Source organism: Gobio gobio, assembly GCF_949357685.1.
Source record: "Gobio gobio genome assembly, chromosome: 15".
Classification (NCBI taxonomy): domain Eukaryota; kingdom Metazoa; phylum Chordata; class Actinopteri; order Cypriniformes; family Gobionidae; genus Gobio; species Gobio gobio.
In genome coordinates this window covers 46,520,717-46,537,952 of record NC_137108.1, presented here as the reverse complement: position 1 = coordinate 46,537,952, position 17,236 = coordinate 46,520,717, and the positions used below count along the sequence as shown (strand labels likewise).

The following is a 17,236-nucleotide window of genomic DNA, read 5'->3' as shown; positions in this document are numbered from 1 at the left end:
AAGTCATAACGGGAACTTTATTATATGATCAACAGAGGACCATGTGGGAACGTTCTGTTAACGTCCCAAATGTCCTCGTTGTAGCGTTGCTATGTGACCATAGAATAACCAAAATGGAACGTTGCCCTAAAGTCATATCAGGAACTTTATTATATGACCAACAGAGGACCATGTGGGAACGTTCTGTTAACATCCCAAATGTCCTCTTTGTAACGTTGATATGTGACCATAGAATAACCCATATGGAACGTCCCCCTAAAGTCATATAAGGAACCTTAAACTTTCATAACCAAAAGAGGACGTTTTAGGAATGTCCCTAATGTTCTGTAAAGGTTCGGGATTTTCATCACCTTTAGGGAACTTTTAGGGAACTTTTAGGGAACGTTGCGCAAGGTTGCGAGAACGTACCCTCCAAGCGTAGGTATTGCATACTACACAGATCAGTTTAGAAACACAATTTTATGCCTCGTTCTGCACATTTGGCCTTGGTAAAAGAGAAAAATATAACTTGATAAAAGAGGCTGCATTGTAATTTGACATGCATATGAGAGTCAACTGAATAAATTAAATTAAATTTAAATTTGCGCACCTTGCATGATTCTCATGCATTCACTAACCTTACCTGAACCTGAAACAGTGATCGGATTTGAATCAGATGTGAATGTGTAAAAGTGGATGATTTAAAACCACATTTGATCACGGCCCAAATCAGATCCCGTAAGTGTGTTTGCTGTTTTCATGCATGGAACACACCAGATGTCTGCGAGAAAATCCAATTGGTTGACAGTGTAATTGTGACCCTCGTGAGTGTCCTACCTTATGATAACAGATCTTGCTTGAGCATTTGAGGCACGACGTTTTGGCCAAAATCTAAGAAAGCAAAAGCTTACCCACGACAAACATCAAAAATCTGATCAATTCTGGCTGATATGGTCTCCCCTTTGGGAATATATAAAGGAACTCCCTTAATATGCATATCAGACTGTGGTTAATGTCTGTTAATTCCCTTTGATTTCATTTTTATTGTATGCTCTAAATCAATGTGAATGTTTATCTGTGGCTGTTGTTGGTTTATTATTATTTGTTTATTTTTTACTTCGTTTTTTAGGTTTTGTACACCCTGTAACATGAATAGAACTTTATGTTGTGTGTTGTGATACTGTTAATGTTAACTTTCTACTGTGGGCAAACAATAAAAAATCTAAGAAGGCATAGCATGTGTACTTCATAGACAATGCAATCCCAGGATACACTGCATCAAACTCAAAGTGAGTGATCCAAGAAGGCAAATGGAAATGAACTGTATGTATTATTTAATCAATACTAAATACGTATAAGTTCATATTGGTATGTTCATCTTATTACTGGTCTGCAGCTTTAAAAACTCAAGCTCTTTAAAGCCGGATGGATTCTGATTGGCTGTTGATGTTTTTATCACCGGGAAAAAATCATTCCGAAAGTGAATATACAGTAGTTCCACTATTCTTTTACATTTATAATGATTTTTAAAACGATATCATTATTGTTATAGTTAACGTCCTTGGTGTCAACAGGCCTTTTGCGTTAAAAATCTATTTCTCTATGTATAAAATTAATGGGACTTTTACTTCCGTAACTCTCCTCCTAAATGTTTAAAAGTGGTGCAGATGATGGCATACTTGACTTTAGAGAAGACGATATCCACGTCTGTGAGGGTGATGTTCTTGCCATCGATGACGCCGCAGTCTTTACAGAGTTTGGACCAGTTCTTGCCGTTAATTTCTTTCCCAGTGGCTCGCGTGTCTCCGTGAATGGCGAAGCGGCGGAATGACTCCTCCAGCGCAGTGATCTCCACCGGCGTTTTGGAGCCCGCTCCTCCATCGCTCGTGCCGTTGGATGCGGAGGACAGGCGCTTGGCTGCGTGCTCTTTCGAGTGCTCACTGTGCGGCCTCATGGGCGAACTGTTGGGGACGGGATGTTTGGCGGTCTGAACTTTAAACTCCTCCATGTTGCTGGTAGAAAACATGAATGTTAATGGTTAATATTACTGGATTGCAATGACACCTGCTTTGATAGGTTGTATCTAATGCAAAGACATTCAGACATGATTAAGTGTCTAAATGCTTTTTATGTCTATATATGTCTGTCCATATTACACTGTTCATGTTTTGACAACTTTCATGCTTATCATGGTTACACTGGTGACTGGTGAAGCTGCATCAATAACATTAGATAGATAGATAGATAGATAGATAGATAGATAGATAGATAGATAGATAGATAGATAGATAGATAGATAGATAGATAGATAGATAGATAGATAGATAGATAGATAGATAGATAGATAGATAGATAGATAGATAGATAGATAGATAGATAGATAGATAGATAGATAGATATGATAGATATGATAGATAGATATGATAGATAGATATGATAGATAGATAGATAGATTCCTGTAATTCCAACTCAACATCCTTTGTGTTGTGGCCAATTCAGTTTATGTTTGCACTCATTTCAGGCGTACTATCTTGGCTATACTCAATAGCATGTATTTCCATATCACCAGTGAAATACATACTTTTAATGTGTAGAATTCTGACACAGCTTAGCATCTCTAGTCTGACCTTTGCCCTCTGCTGCCCCTCCAGCGCTCGGATTCCACGTCAGTGTTGCTCGGTTTGAGTCGCTCCTCGTTCTTCTTGATGCAACTGAAATGACAATAGTAGTTTTGTTGTGAAAATGAGTATTAAATGGTTAAAAGCAAAGAACAAAGCAAAATAGCAATAATAATAATAATAAATATAGCTGCAAGCAGCAAATAACAGGGTTCAAATGTTTTAAGACCTTTATGCCATCTATGCAGTTAGGGTCATTTTCAGATTTCACATTAATCATAATTTGGCACAATTGTCCAAACTGAGTGATAAAGTGATAAACTGACAAAATGTGATTGTAAATGTTGTAATAGTGATTTCATAGTCTAATTAAAGCTGCGAGCAGCGATGACGGGCCCAAGCCGGTGGCACCGCCACGCCGGTGGCATCAGCTTAACTGTGCACGGCAGGCAATATGCATTTAAACAGGAGAATATTTTAGAATCGCTCGAATATGCCACATTTACCGCAGCAGCTGGTGCCACTATCACCACAAGCCACACCCATGATGTAATTTAAATCTAGATTAATTTTAATGTCATAGGATAAAATAAATAAAAGTTATATTTTCCTGCTCAAAATGTTGTAAGTCCAGAAGGCCAGTATTTAATTCAAGGTGTTTGTAGTTCTTTTTTACTTATTCACACTAAAGTGATAGTTTTTTGTGATAGTCTATGATACGAAAGGGGTAAATTATCATTCCGAGAGAGAAAGGCACACACACAAACTCACAGGGTGAGAGAGACACCCCCCCCACACACACACACACACCACACACACACGTGCGCGCACACACTCAAACACACACACACACCCAGGGTGAGCCTGAGAGTGAGGGGGGAGGGGAAGGACTGAGAGAGAGGCAATCTGCACATTGAACAAGGTTCACAAGATTTTAACAACAAAAAGAAATAAAATCTAAATGGTGGGAGAAAGTTTTTTTTATATCACTCTCTGAAAAAAATATGTTGAATATATTTGAAATCAATATGTGTGGTCCAATATAAAAAATAAATAGAGAAAGTCACACACACACACACACACACACACACACACACACACACACACACACACACACACACACACACACACACACACACACACACACACACACACGTTTGTTTTTGTGAAATGTGAGGACATTCCATAGGCGTAATGGTTTTTATACTGTACAAACCGTATTTTCTATCCCCTTACACTGACCCTGCCCCTAAACCAGGGTGCCTCAAACTCGGTCCTGGAGGGCCGCTGTCCTGCAGAGTTTAGCTCCAACCCTGATCAAACACCCCTTCCTGTGATTTTCTAGTGATCCTGAAGACCTTGATTAGCTTGCTCAGGTGTGTTTGATCAGGGTTGGAACTAAACTCTGCAGGACAGTGGCCCTCCAGGACCGAGTTTGAGGAACCCTGCCCTAAACCTAGCCCTCACAGGAGACTGCAGTTCACTTTCTGTGAAAAAAAACTTGTTCTGTATGATTTATAAGCATTTTGAAAAGTGAGGACATGGGGAACGTCCTCGTATTTCACCCTCTTTTTGTAATACCTATGTCATACCCATGTCATTATACACATTTGTGTCCTGATATTTCACGAAAACATGCCCACACACACACACACACACACACACACACACACACACACACACACACACACACACACACACACACACACACACACACACACACACACACACACACACACACACACTGCCCCTGCCCCTGCCCCTAAACCTAGCCCATCACAGGATACTGTGCAGTTCACTTTCTGTGAAAAAAAAAACTTGTTCTGTATGATTTATAAGCATTTTGAAAAGTGAGGACATGGGGAACGTCCTCATATTTCACCCTCTTTTTGTAATACCTATGTCATACCCATGTCATTATACACATTTGTGTCCTGATATTTCACAAAAACATGCCCACACACACACACACACACACACACACAAACCCCTTAAAGCTATTTCATTTATGGGACACAGGAAATATTCTCATAAACCATGTTTTCATTGTAATTTGTAGTATATTTTTAAAGCTACTTGGTTACATTTTAATAATACATTATTTAGTATGTTTTTAAAGATATTTTTATTATGTGGACATATGAAATGTCCTCATTAACCACTACGTTGTAATAACAGTGTAATACCCATGTCATTATACAAATTTGTGTCCTTAATAAATCACATAAACAAGCACACACACACACACACACACACACACACACACACACACACACACACACACACACACACACACACACACACACACACATACACACACACACACACGGAGAGAGAGAGTTTCAAAAATAACAACACTGCTACCTTTTAGTGAGGGGAGGGCAGACAGAGAATAAATATTCAGAAGAAATATATTAAATAAAATAAATATATTGATCTGAAAAATAGTATGATTGTTTTAAAGCTATTTGGTTACATTTGAATAAAACATTGTTTTAGTATGTTTTTAAACACACACACATACACGTTGTAATACCAGTGTAATACTCATGTCATTATACAAATTTGTGTCCTCATAAATCACAAACAAGAGAGAGAGAGAGAAACAAGTTTTTTTTTTATCCTGCTTCAAAACTAATACAATGCTGCCATCTTGTGTTCATTGAGGGGAGAGCAGCAGACACAGAGAATTTCTGTTCCCCTTTTTTGTCCTTATTTAATCCCTTGCCATGGAAACACCGTTTGAGATATCCAATATCCGTTCACATTTTAGCATCTTCAGTATCTTTGTTTCATGTTGACTGAGTTTGGTGGAGATTGAATAAATTGCCTACGAGGAGAACGTAAAAACTCAGACCCCGATTTAACCAAAAATTCCCCTTCAAACCAAAATATCTGACTTCCTGTTGGTCGGAGCTAATGACTGTAAATTAGAAAGTTGTCCGGCTCGAAGAGAACAATATATATACTGAGTTTGGTGACTGAAGATAAAACTAACCCCCCCACTTTTGTCAAAAGGTGGCGCTAGAGAGCCCCTCATCCCCGCCCGTTTCTGAGGCTTTGTCCATGTGTACTGACTGACATCTCTGATGTGTGTGTTGAGTTTCAAGCAGTTTCAAGCAATTTCAAGCATGCTAAGAGCCTCAGAACAGCCAAAAGATTATTAAACTTTGACACGTTGCCATGGCAACAGTATTTGAAATTTCAGGAATCCATTTCATACGTCTCTATCTGTCATGTTTTCACATTATACTGATGAAGTTTGAAATAAATCGGGTCAAAATAAGATGGTGATTCAAAGCATTTTTGAAAGTGACACACTTCCTGCTGCCAGTTGGTGGCGCTATAACTTTGACTCACAAAAGTCATATCCATGTGATCGGCCTCTTACAACGAACACACAGCTGAAGTTTCATCCAAACCAGTCAATGTTTGCACAAGTTATAACACACTTCCTGTTTCCCTTTTCTCGCCATAAATTCGTTGCTTCGCCACGGCCAAACCATTTGAGATATCAAAAATCCGCTCGCAATTTAGCATCCTGGATATGTTCTCTTCATGCTGACCGAGTTTGGCAATGATCGAAACAATGGCCTCGGAGGAGTATATTAAATTCCAGAGCATGCGTTTTCCGAACAACCCATAATAGCTCACTTCCTGTAGGGCTGACGCATAACTTAGAGCACGAAAGTTGTTCGGCCTGATGAGATCTATATGTGTACCGAGTTTCATACATGTACGTGCAAGTGTGTTTGATATATGGACCAAGTTTTCAGACCCCACTTTAGGGGGCGCTGTCGAGCCCCCCTGCCACGCCCGGGTACCAGCTTCAGCCCGGCTCTGATGGCCGCGCATTCCGACGCCCGTGCAAAGTTTCAAGAGTTTTTGAGCATGTTAAGTGCCCCAAAAGTACCCGAGAAGTCGAAAAAAAAAAAAAAAAAAAAAAAAACAAAGAATAATCTGAGGAAGAACAATAGGGCTCTGCGCCCTTTGGGCTTGGGCCCTAAAAATAAATGCAAAAGCAAAACCTATATTAATGAGTAGAATGACAAAATTGACATTATAACCAGTAGATGGCAGCAGAGGACCGCCAAGTGGCGAATCGTCGCAGATTTCTTTGGTGTGACCACAGAATGAGCTTGTACATGAGTATAACAACTTTGGTGAAAATATCTCATTGCGTCCAAGCCATTTTAGTGAAAGTAGCCCCGCCTACTTTGAACGGTTTGGCGTCCGGACGCGAGCGTGAATCACAGATCGAAAATTATTTTGGCAACTTTTTGCCATGGGAGTCTCTAGATTCAGGGGTGTCCAACCCTGGTCCTGAAGAGCTACCACCCTGCATATTTTAGCTCCAACCTGAATCAAACACACCTGAACCAGCTAATCATGGTGTTCAGGGTGCTAGATAATTACAGACAGGTGTGTTGGAGCAGGGTTGGAAATGAAATCTGCAGGGCGGTAGCTCTCCAGGAGCAGGGTTGGACACCCCTGCTAGATGATACATGCCAAGTTTCAAATGAATTAGACAAACGGCCTATGACGAGTTCAAAAAAGGAAATTTTTCTGAAAATTCAAAATGGCGAAAATCGGAGATATATTCGTTTTGTTTGTCTTCAGTCTACAACAAACAGTCTTGGAGCTAGGAGCGGTTTTGCGATCGCTGTAGCGCCCCTTATCGGCCAATTTGGCTGAGTCCTTGTATCTGAGTAGAGAGCAAGACCACTACCCTCTGACCAGGTTTCAAGTCTCTAGGCGTTACGTATGGGCTGGGCGATCAGTTTTATGGCTTCACGCTTGAACCTCTAATAATATTAGTCTATTTAAAAGGCAAGCTGTTTTTGATTCATTCATTTGAATCATCTGATCATTTTTGATTTGAGCCCATAAAGTTCCAAATAAAAAGAGTTAATAAATCAAATAAAAAGGTTACTATTACTAATAATAGGCATTACTTCACGAATATATAATATAAAAAACATTTTGGTTGAGTTTCCAACAAAAAATAACTATATTACGACTACATATTGTACTTTAATCAGCACTAGATCACAGAAGTTATTCTACTGCACAGTTTGCTTGAGGTCAAACATTATGAAGATGAGAATAAGTGTTTCCTTCATGATGTAACCGTCCAGGATTAAACACAAACCCTTCAACATGCTCTCATGGGCAGATGCTTACCATTACTCACTCACAAAGCCTTCACATTCACTTTCAACTTTCAAAGAGCAAGATTTAAGATTTATTGATAAGTCAAAATACAATAAAATTTGACTGTATTTAATTTCTTACTATATGTGATTCAAATCAAACACAAAGGAAAAAGTGAGATGATTTATAACATTTGCATCAAGAACACTATTTCTCTGTGTTATAAACTAATGGGACTTTTACTTCCCTATAACCACTTGGTTTGGTTTGCATTTGATTGGAAGTATGTAGTAAGTAAGAAAGTAAATGAATGAATTACCAAATTAGCAAACACTTGAGTCCAAAGCAAAAGACTCCTAACCACAAGTGCACAAAAAAACAAAACCAACAGCGATTGGTCGCTTTGCATGTCAGACTGTCTCTTCCTGTCTAAAGCCGGGTGCACACGTTGCGATTTTGGCCACGATTTGGCCGTCTGAGACAAATTTTTTCGGAGGGGATTCGTTTTTACAAGGGTAGATGCAGTAATATAATTTTACGACAGGACGTTGTCACATGTCTGTCTGTTTGTTAGGTCTTTCAGTTGTGTTTTGATTCGGTCACATGTTCCTTTGTCTTAAGCCGGGTGCACACTGTGCGATTTATAAGAGTCCTTCAAGATTGTTGCTTGTCAGACTGTACGAACATGATCCCTGCTGTAAGCCATGTCACACTGTAAGATCTCAGCTGTCATTAATGTCAGACTGTACGATAGTCAAGGCGCGTTAAAAACGGACGCACACAAGAAAACTCGACCTGAGTTTTATATCATCAAACAATGACACGTTCGGTGACAGAGAGATGCATTACACGAGGGATTGTAATGATGAATACAAAGAAATCTCTAGCGCTCATTTTGGTCATGGTTTGTCTTGAAAAATGAAGATAATTTGACGATAAGAGAAATCTTTTAGGACTTGCAAAATTTGTCTCAGACGGCCAAATCGTGGCCAAAATCACAGTGTGACTCCTCCTACGACAACCGTCAAATAATCGTCCTTTTTCAAGACAAACCATGATCAAAATGAGCGCTAGAGATTTCTTTGTAGCCACCATTTCAATCCCGCGTGTAATGCATCTCTCTGTCACCAAACACGTCATTTATGGATTATATAAAACTCCAGATTAATTTTCTTGCGTGCGTCCGTTCTTAACACGCCTTGACTATCGCTGACATTAATGACAGCTGAGATCTTACAGTGTGACATGGCTTACAGCAGGGATCATGTTCGTACAGTCTGACAAGCAACAATCGTGAAGGACTATTATAAATCACACAGTGTGCACCCGGCTTAAATAGGAGATACTTCATCAGAATAACCTGCGATGTGCTGATGTCCACGTGAAGTCTGACATTAAAAGGTGCACTATGTAAAACATTTTCAGTAAAATATCCAAAAACCACTAGGCCAGTGTTATATATTTTGTTCAGTAGAGTACTTACAAAATCCTAAATGTTTACTATTTGTAAATCGTGAGAAATTGCTATTTTACCCAAGGAACCGGGACGTGTGAGGGAGTCGCCTGTCAATTGCGTCATATCTGCGTTCCCTCTGTTTTTATTTTGCAGAAACGCTTTACTCTCACTGCAGTGTGAACAAGTGTCATAGCAGCCGCCGAGCGAACACAGAGTAACGTCATAACTTAATTTTCAACACACTCAGATGTGTCTAATATGATAAACAGAGCTGCGTTACCTCATACTCAAGACCGCAAAAGCGTAAGTGGCGCCGGAGACAATGCCATAATAAAAGTCCCGCTGCTCGCGAGGCGTGTGTTGCGTTCATCTTATAAACAATCGCTCCAGTGGCCTTGCTCAGCTCCTGCTCTGCTTCACACTACAGTAACGTTAATAATCACATCCATGAACATGATTTCTGCCCGAGTCCTATCCCGATTCTTTTCCACCGGCTGTGAGGTGAAGACCACATGTCCCAAGATTCTGCGCTCAAACTTGGCGTCATCAAACTACGCCTTTGTTTTGAACAAGCAACCTCTAGTGGACGGAAAAGTTACATAGTGCACCTTTAAACAGCATTTCTATTTGTTAGGGTTGTAAAAATGAACACAAATGAATTAATTAGTGCAGAAACATCTTCACATTATCAAAAGCAAAAGACTCCTAACCACAATTGCACAAAAAAAAAACTAAAACCAAAAGTGATTGCACGTCACACGGTCTCTTCCTGTCTAAGTGGGAGGTACTTTATCAGAATAACCTGCAATGTGCTGATGTCCATGTGAAGTTTGACTACACATGATTTTGCTCAATAACACATTTGTCCAGGTACCCACATTAAACAGCATTTCTATTTGTTAGGGTTGTAAAAATGAACACAAAATAAATCCTTTTCTCACAGACACTGAATGCTCACCTCCCAGTAGCTCCCATAGTGCAATGTCATGACACCTCTACAAAGCCAAAGCAGCACTTGCTCTTCTTTTCAATGTTTTAAACCACTAAGTCAATCTTTATAAAACAGAGCCTGGACCGGCACTCGCAGTATCTTCTGTCCCGAACCAGACAGAGAGGTTTACGTCACACGGCCGTAACGCCGGACACATGGGCTACAGTTGATGAATCTGTCTTTATGGTCGCACAGAAGAGCTCTGTAGGGCCAAAGTGAACTCCTCGAATACAGTCTATGTACAAGAGGACCCTCAAAATCCACTTGAAGATGTCCCTATTCAAGAGCATTGTGTTTTACTTCTCCTTCAACAAAGAAACAAACCTTTATGAATCACTATCAATCATGTCATTCAGCTCTATGGGCCCATTGTGCAGTCTAGTGTACTACATACACACGGCCGCGTCAACGGTGACATCCCCACTATCGCTGGCATTAGCGGGCCAGAGTGACAATAAAAGATAACATTCTTATCTTTCTAGCTAACAAAAGAGTGACCGAGAAAGAAATATCAAGACTAGGAAGAACTTGTGAGTTTAGTTGTTTACGGTTGATGTTACTGCACTGATTTCAGATTGATTCTTTCATTTGTAGTAAATGAACTGAATCTGATCTAGTGCTTTTTGTCCATAAAGTTACAAACAAAGAGAGAAAATAATCAAAATGCATTTGTAAAGTATTTAAATCACTGAATGATCTAAATAACGTATTTATATATTTGTGAAATAATCCCAATATAGGATATATAATTACAATCAAAATGAATGAAGCAATGTATATGTATTAACAATAAAACCAAAATGTATTCAGACATCTTCAAAATTTTCTCACATTATCACAGTTTATTCTCTATAGTTTAGAAAATGGTAATAAAATATGAATAGAGCTCAGAGTTAAACTGTGTGAGAACAAATTCATCTTGATAATGTCAGATAACTTTGATAGAAAGGGATGTAATGGATCAACCAATCAGCTGTTCAATTTAAGTGCACAATTGGATAATACAAATTTAGGTCAACCAATGACCAAGCAGTGCTTCATTTTGTTCAGTCTGTGGTGTAAAAGGTCACATTAGCAATTCAAGAAAACACACGTGGAAAACATGGTCAGGTCAAAGTGTCTGAATCATTTTTACTGATAGTCCACTGTATGAAGACATTTTGGGTATAATATGTCACAGTTTACTTTATTTTGCGAACATAAAAGTTTGTGTTTATATAATACACACACACACACACATATGTATGAATGAATAAACCTGTGTGTGTGTATATATATATATATATATATATATATATATATATATATATATATATATATATATATATATATATATATATATATATATATATATATATATATATATATATATATATATATATATATATATATATATATATATATAGGACAAAATGTTTACTTGCTGCCTAATATATCCCACCCACTAACAGGTGCAGTGATTAGAGGCAATCAGTGTTATTCACTTATATATATATATATATATATATATATATATATATATATATATATATACCAATGTATACACCAATCAGACATAACATGACAGGTGAAGTGAATAACACTGATTGCCTCTAATCACTGCACCTGTTAGTGGGTGGGATATATTAGGCAGCAAGTAAACATTTTTGTCATCAAAGTTGATGTGTTAGAAGCAGGAAAAATGGGCAAGCGTAAGGATTTGAGTGAGTTTTTCAAGGGCCAAATTGTGATGGCTAGACGACTGGGTCAGAGCATCTCCAAAACTGCAGCTCTTGTGTGGTGTTCCCGGTCTGCAGTGGTCAGTCTCTATCAAAAGTGCTCCAAGGAAGGAACAGTGGAGAATCAGCGACAGGGTCATGGGCGGCCAAGGCTCATTGATGCACGTGGGGAGTGAAGGCTGGCCTGTGTGGTCTGATCAAACAGACGAGCTACTGGAGCTCAAACTGCTCAAGAAGTTAATGCTGGTTCTGATAGAAAGGTGTCAGAATACACAGAGCATCTCAGTTTGTTGCGGGGCGGCATAGCCGCAGACCAGTCAGAGTGCCCATGCTGACCCCTGTCCACTGCCGAAAGCACCAACAGTGAGCTTGTGAGCATCAGAACTGGACTATGGAGCAATGGAAGAAGGTGGTCTGGTCTGATGAATCATGTTTTCTTTTACATCATGTGGATGGCCGGGTGCGTGTGCGACGCTTACCTGGGGAACACATGGTACAGGATGCACTATGGGAAGAAGGCAAGCTGGCGGAGGCAGTGATGCTTTGGGCAATGTTCTGCTGGGAAACCTTGGGTCCTGCCATCCATGTGGATGTTACTTTGACACGTACCACCTACCTAAGCATTGTTGCAGATCATGTACACCCTTTCATGGAAACGGTATTCCCTGGTGGCTGTGGCTCTTTCAGCAGATAATGCGCCGCCACAAAGCAAAAATGGTTCAGGAATGGTTTGAGGAGCATGAGTTTGAGGTGTTGACTTGGCCTCCAAATTCCCCAGATCTCAATCCAATCGAGCATCTATGGGATGTGCTGAACAAACAAGTCCGATCCATGGAGGCCCCACCTCGCAACTTACAGGACTTAAAGGATCTGCTGCTAACATCTTGGTGCCAGAGATACCACAGCACACCTTCAGGGGTCTAGAGGAGTCCATGCCTCGATGCCAGGCAGCAAAATGAGGACCAACACAATATTTGGTCATAATTTTACGCCTGATCGGTGTATATATAGGCTACATATGTGTGTGTGTGTGTGTACAATAATGTATTTTCTAATCCAGTGATTTAAATACAAATTCACAATGGAAACATGCTGCATGCAATTTGATTGTAATACGAATGTGATTGCATATTATATAAATTGTATATTACGATACCATTAATTTGATAAAAAAAAATACTGTTGTGTCAGTCAAGTCCAATACCACTGTCAAAATTTTTTTTCTGTTCCTTTAAATACTCTCATGAACACACCCAGTCAATATAATTTCTGTAATCATTAACATTATAAAACTGAAACTGCTAATGATCGCACAGATCTCTCAGTTCATCATGTTTATTATATGATGCAAGCAAACACACAACTATGAAATTTAACCAAGTGCAATTGAAATACTTTCATAGCACAGCAATCAGGACAGACATCTGCTGCTGTCTAATGCTGGAGGTAATGCTTCACAGAACAACAGAGGATGATGGAGCCGTCAGAGAGGGAGAAATGCGCACAGACCTCGAGAGAATCTGTGATTTGTGGAGCGCATGACGACGTGCATTCGCCTTCTGGTCATCCACTGCACAGATGAGAGCTTAGACAATAAACTGACCTATTTTAAACAACAACAAAAAAAACTATTTATATCTGGGGGAAAAAATGGACATGGAATTCAAAAAATGCCAGCAACATAAAAAGACTAACAACAATGGACTGAGGACAGAAACAGGATATGATGCAATGCATAAACTGGAAAAGTGACACAGGTCAGCACATGTAAATCTGAGCCTCTCAGTAGAAAACACTGCCCAAACTGGTGTCAGTTGGGATTGATTTCACTGAAAAATAATGAAATACCAATCATGTCTGGAGAAATTACATTGACTTATAAAATACCTTGAATGCGATATAAGTTGCTTTGGATAAAAGTGTCTGCCAAATGCATAGATGTAGAAAATCTAGAGCAGATAAACACGTCTCAATGATGTCTGAGTGTGTCGTGAGCCCATCTGCTTCACAAGCATTCAGAGACGCCCTCAGATCACCCTCCGCCAACTGATCGGGTCAACTCCATCACCCGCCGCCCGCTCCAGTGATGCTCCTCGTTTATACAGACATACATGTCTTTCTGGTCGTATGTCCCTACACACTCTCACACTGAATGCTATTTGTCTTCAGTCCAGGATGGCAATTTCTACATACACTGACTAGAGTCATCTATGTACAATGTAGGCCTTGTTTCAAGGCTTCAACTTTTAACGTCTGTTCTAGATGTTGGGGTGATAGTTGACGTCAACATAACCTAGAACTGAAAAATCTGGGCCAAACTCAGCGAATGCCTGCGTCCTCTGGTCAGGCGTAGCTAATCTATGAACATATGGACAAAACAACTGTGATGGGAGATAGAATGAAAAAAACTCAATCCGCACAATTCTCAAATAAATCACCGTTAAAGGGATAGTTCACCCAAAAATGAAAATTAGCCCATGATTTACTCACCCTCAAGTCATTCTAGGTGTATATGACATTCTTCTTTCAAACGAATACAATCTGAGTTATATTAAACAATGTCCTGGCTCTTCCAAGCTTGATAATGGCAGTAATAGTTGCTTTGTTTTTGAAGTCCATAAAAGTGCATCTATCCATCATATAACTGCTCCACACAGCTCCGGGGGTTAATAAAGGCCTTCTGAAGCAAACCGAAGGGTTTGTGTAAGAAAAATATCCATATTTAACACATTATAAAGTCAAATATCTAGCTTTCGCCAGATCAACTTCGTTTTTGGGTGAACTATCCCTTTAAATTTCACTCAGATATGCCAATTAACAAACATACTTATGGATGGATGGATGGATAAATGGATGGATGGATAAATTGATGGATATATAGATGGATAGATGGAATAATAGTCAGAACCACAGACAGAATGATAAAACGATTATAGATAGATAGAATAGATAGATAGATAGATAGATAGATAGATAGATAGATAGATAGATAGATAGATAGATAGATAGATAGATAGATAGATAGATAGATAGATAGATAGATAGATAGATAGATAATGATGGATGGATGGATGGATGGATGGATGGATGGATAATTGTATGGAATGGTAGTCAGAACCATAGACAGGACAATGGATGGATAGATGGATAAATGAATGGATATATAGATGGATGGAAGGATAGTCAGAACTACAGACAGAATGATAGAACGATAGAACAATAGATAGATAGATAGAACAATAGATAGATAGATAGATAGATAGATAGATAGATAGATAGATAGATAGATAGATAGATAGATAGATAGATAGATAGATAGATAGATAGATAGATAGATAGATAGATAGATAGATAGATAGATAATGATGGATGGATGGATGGATGGATGGATGGATGGATGGATAATTGTATGGAATGGTAGTCAGAACCATAGACAGGACAATGGATGGATAGATGGATAAATGAATGGATATATAGATGGATGGAAGGATAGTCAGAACTACAGACAGAATGATAGAACGATAGAACAATAGATAGATAGATAGAACAATAGATAGATAGATAGATAGATAGATAGATAGATAGATAGATAGATAGATAGATAGATAGATAGATAGATAGATAGATAGATAGATAGATAGATAGATAGATAGATAGATAGATAGATAATGATGGATGGATGGATGGATGGATGGATGGATGGATGGATGGATAGATAGATAGATAGATAGATAGATAGATAGATAGATAGATAGATAGATAGATAGATAGATAGATAGATAGATAGATAGATAGATAGATAGATAGACGGATAATTGTATGGAATGATAGTCAGAACCATAGACAGGACAATGGATGGATAGATGGATAAATGAATCAATATATAGATGGATGGAAGGATAGTCAGAACCACAGACAGAATGATAGAATGATAGAACGATAGAACGATAGATAATGATGGATGGATGGATGGATGGATGGAGGGATGAATAGATGAATGGATAAATGTATGGAATGATAGTCAAACCATTGACAGAACAACAGATGGATGGATGGATAAATGGATGGATATATAGATGGATGGATGGAATGATAGACAGAACCACAGACAGAATCATAGAACGATAGATAGATAGAACGATAGATAGATAGAACGATAGATAGATGGATGGATGGATGGATGGATGGATGGATGGATGGATGGATGGATGGATGGATGGATGGATGGATGGATGGATGGATGGATGGATGGAATGGCAGTCAGAACCACAGATAGAACGATAGATAGATATACTGACAGAAAGACTAAATACTAAATATAAACTTCCTCTGTATTTTAATTTATTTGAAATTACGTTCTTCATCTCGTTTGATTCTACACGTTTAATCGACAGCACTCATTCACTCCTGTCGTTTATGTAAGAGCTCTATACATCTCCAGCATCACACACACACACTCAGCGTTACATAAACTCTCCATGAGCAACACGTGATCATTGTTATTGTCATGAACATTGTGCATCTCATGCATGTGAACTGCGTCTCTGCATCCGTACATGCAACAACACTGACAAACACAAAACAAAACCAGCAGACGATAACGCAGCAAAACAAAAATGAAACCAAATCAAACGGACTTCCGTGACAACGGTCAAAAATGAAGCACTAAATCTGCTCGGTTTGTTTTTGTGGTGAAATTATGAAAACATAAACAAGCTCGTGATCAATTGCGAATCAAATGCGTTTATATCGGATGGTTTGAGGGGAACGCGCTGCTATGCTCCAAACACAGTCTTACCTGAATGATGTCCCCGTCGCTTTCTTCTATCTGTCAGTGTCTAGCAGAACATGTTTACATGAGACATCCGCGGGATTAAGAGACGCGACGCGACGCTCGCTGCCACCGCGCGTGAATGTGTGCGCCGCGCTGGAGAGCGCGCTCGAGGACGAGCAGGCGGCGCGCGATGATTGGCTCGCGCGCTGTCACCTCAATCTGAATATGCCCGCGTTCGTGCACATGAAAAAAAAAACTTAATTAATGAATAACAGACTTGTACTATGATCTTATCTTTATTTAAATGCATCAACAAAAATAACTTTGTTTTATTACATATTTACATGTGTTGGCGCGTCTCCAACTGCTTATGATTCCCAGTTGAGGTGTCCACTCTTTTACCATCTAACCATAATTTAAACATCTAAAAGCGATTATTTATTCTTAAAGTCGGTAAAATGAAAAGTTCACATACCGGTACTTGCATTCAGATCCAACACTAAACATGAACAGATAAATCAAAAATGAGAGAAAATGCAAGACAAG

The 17,236-nt window shown here is 39.0% G+C and overlaps 1 protein-coding gene across 3 annotated transcripts in view; it reads right to left on the bottom strand.

Moving 5' to 3' along the window:
* The window catches only part of tppp (tubulin polymerization promoting protein), a 28,081-nt gene extending 11,244 nt beyond the window's left edge, over positions 1–16,837 (bottom strand). For 2 of the 3 annotated variants that reach the window (XM_079837571.1, XM_079837569.1), the window contains exons 1-3: positions 16,715–16,837; positions 2,607–2,690; positions 1,659–1,991 (exon numbers count right to left, since the gene is read on the bottom strand). In XM_079837571.1, the coding sequence (XP_079693697.1) occupies positions 1,659–1,987 (329 nt within the window). In that variant the 5' untranslated portion in view covers positions 1,988–1,991; positions 2,607–2,690; positions 16,715–16,837. The other variant, XM_079837570.1, reaches the window with a different exon arrangement.
* Positions 16,838–17,236: the final 399 nt, after the last annotated feature.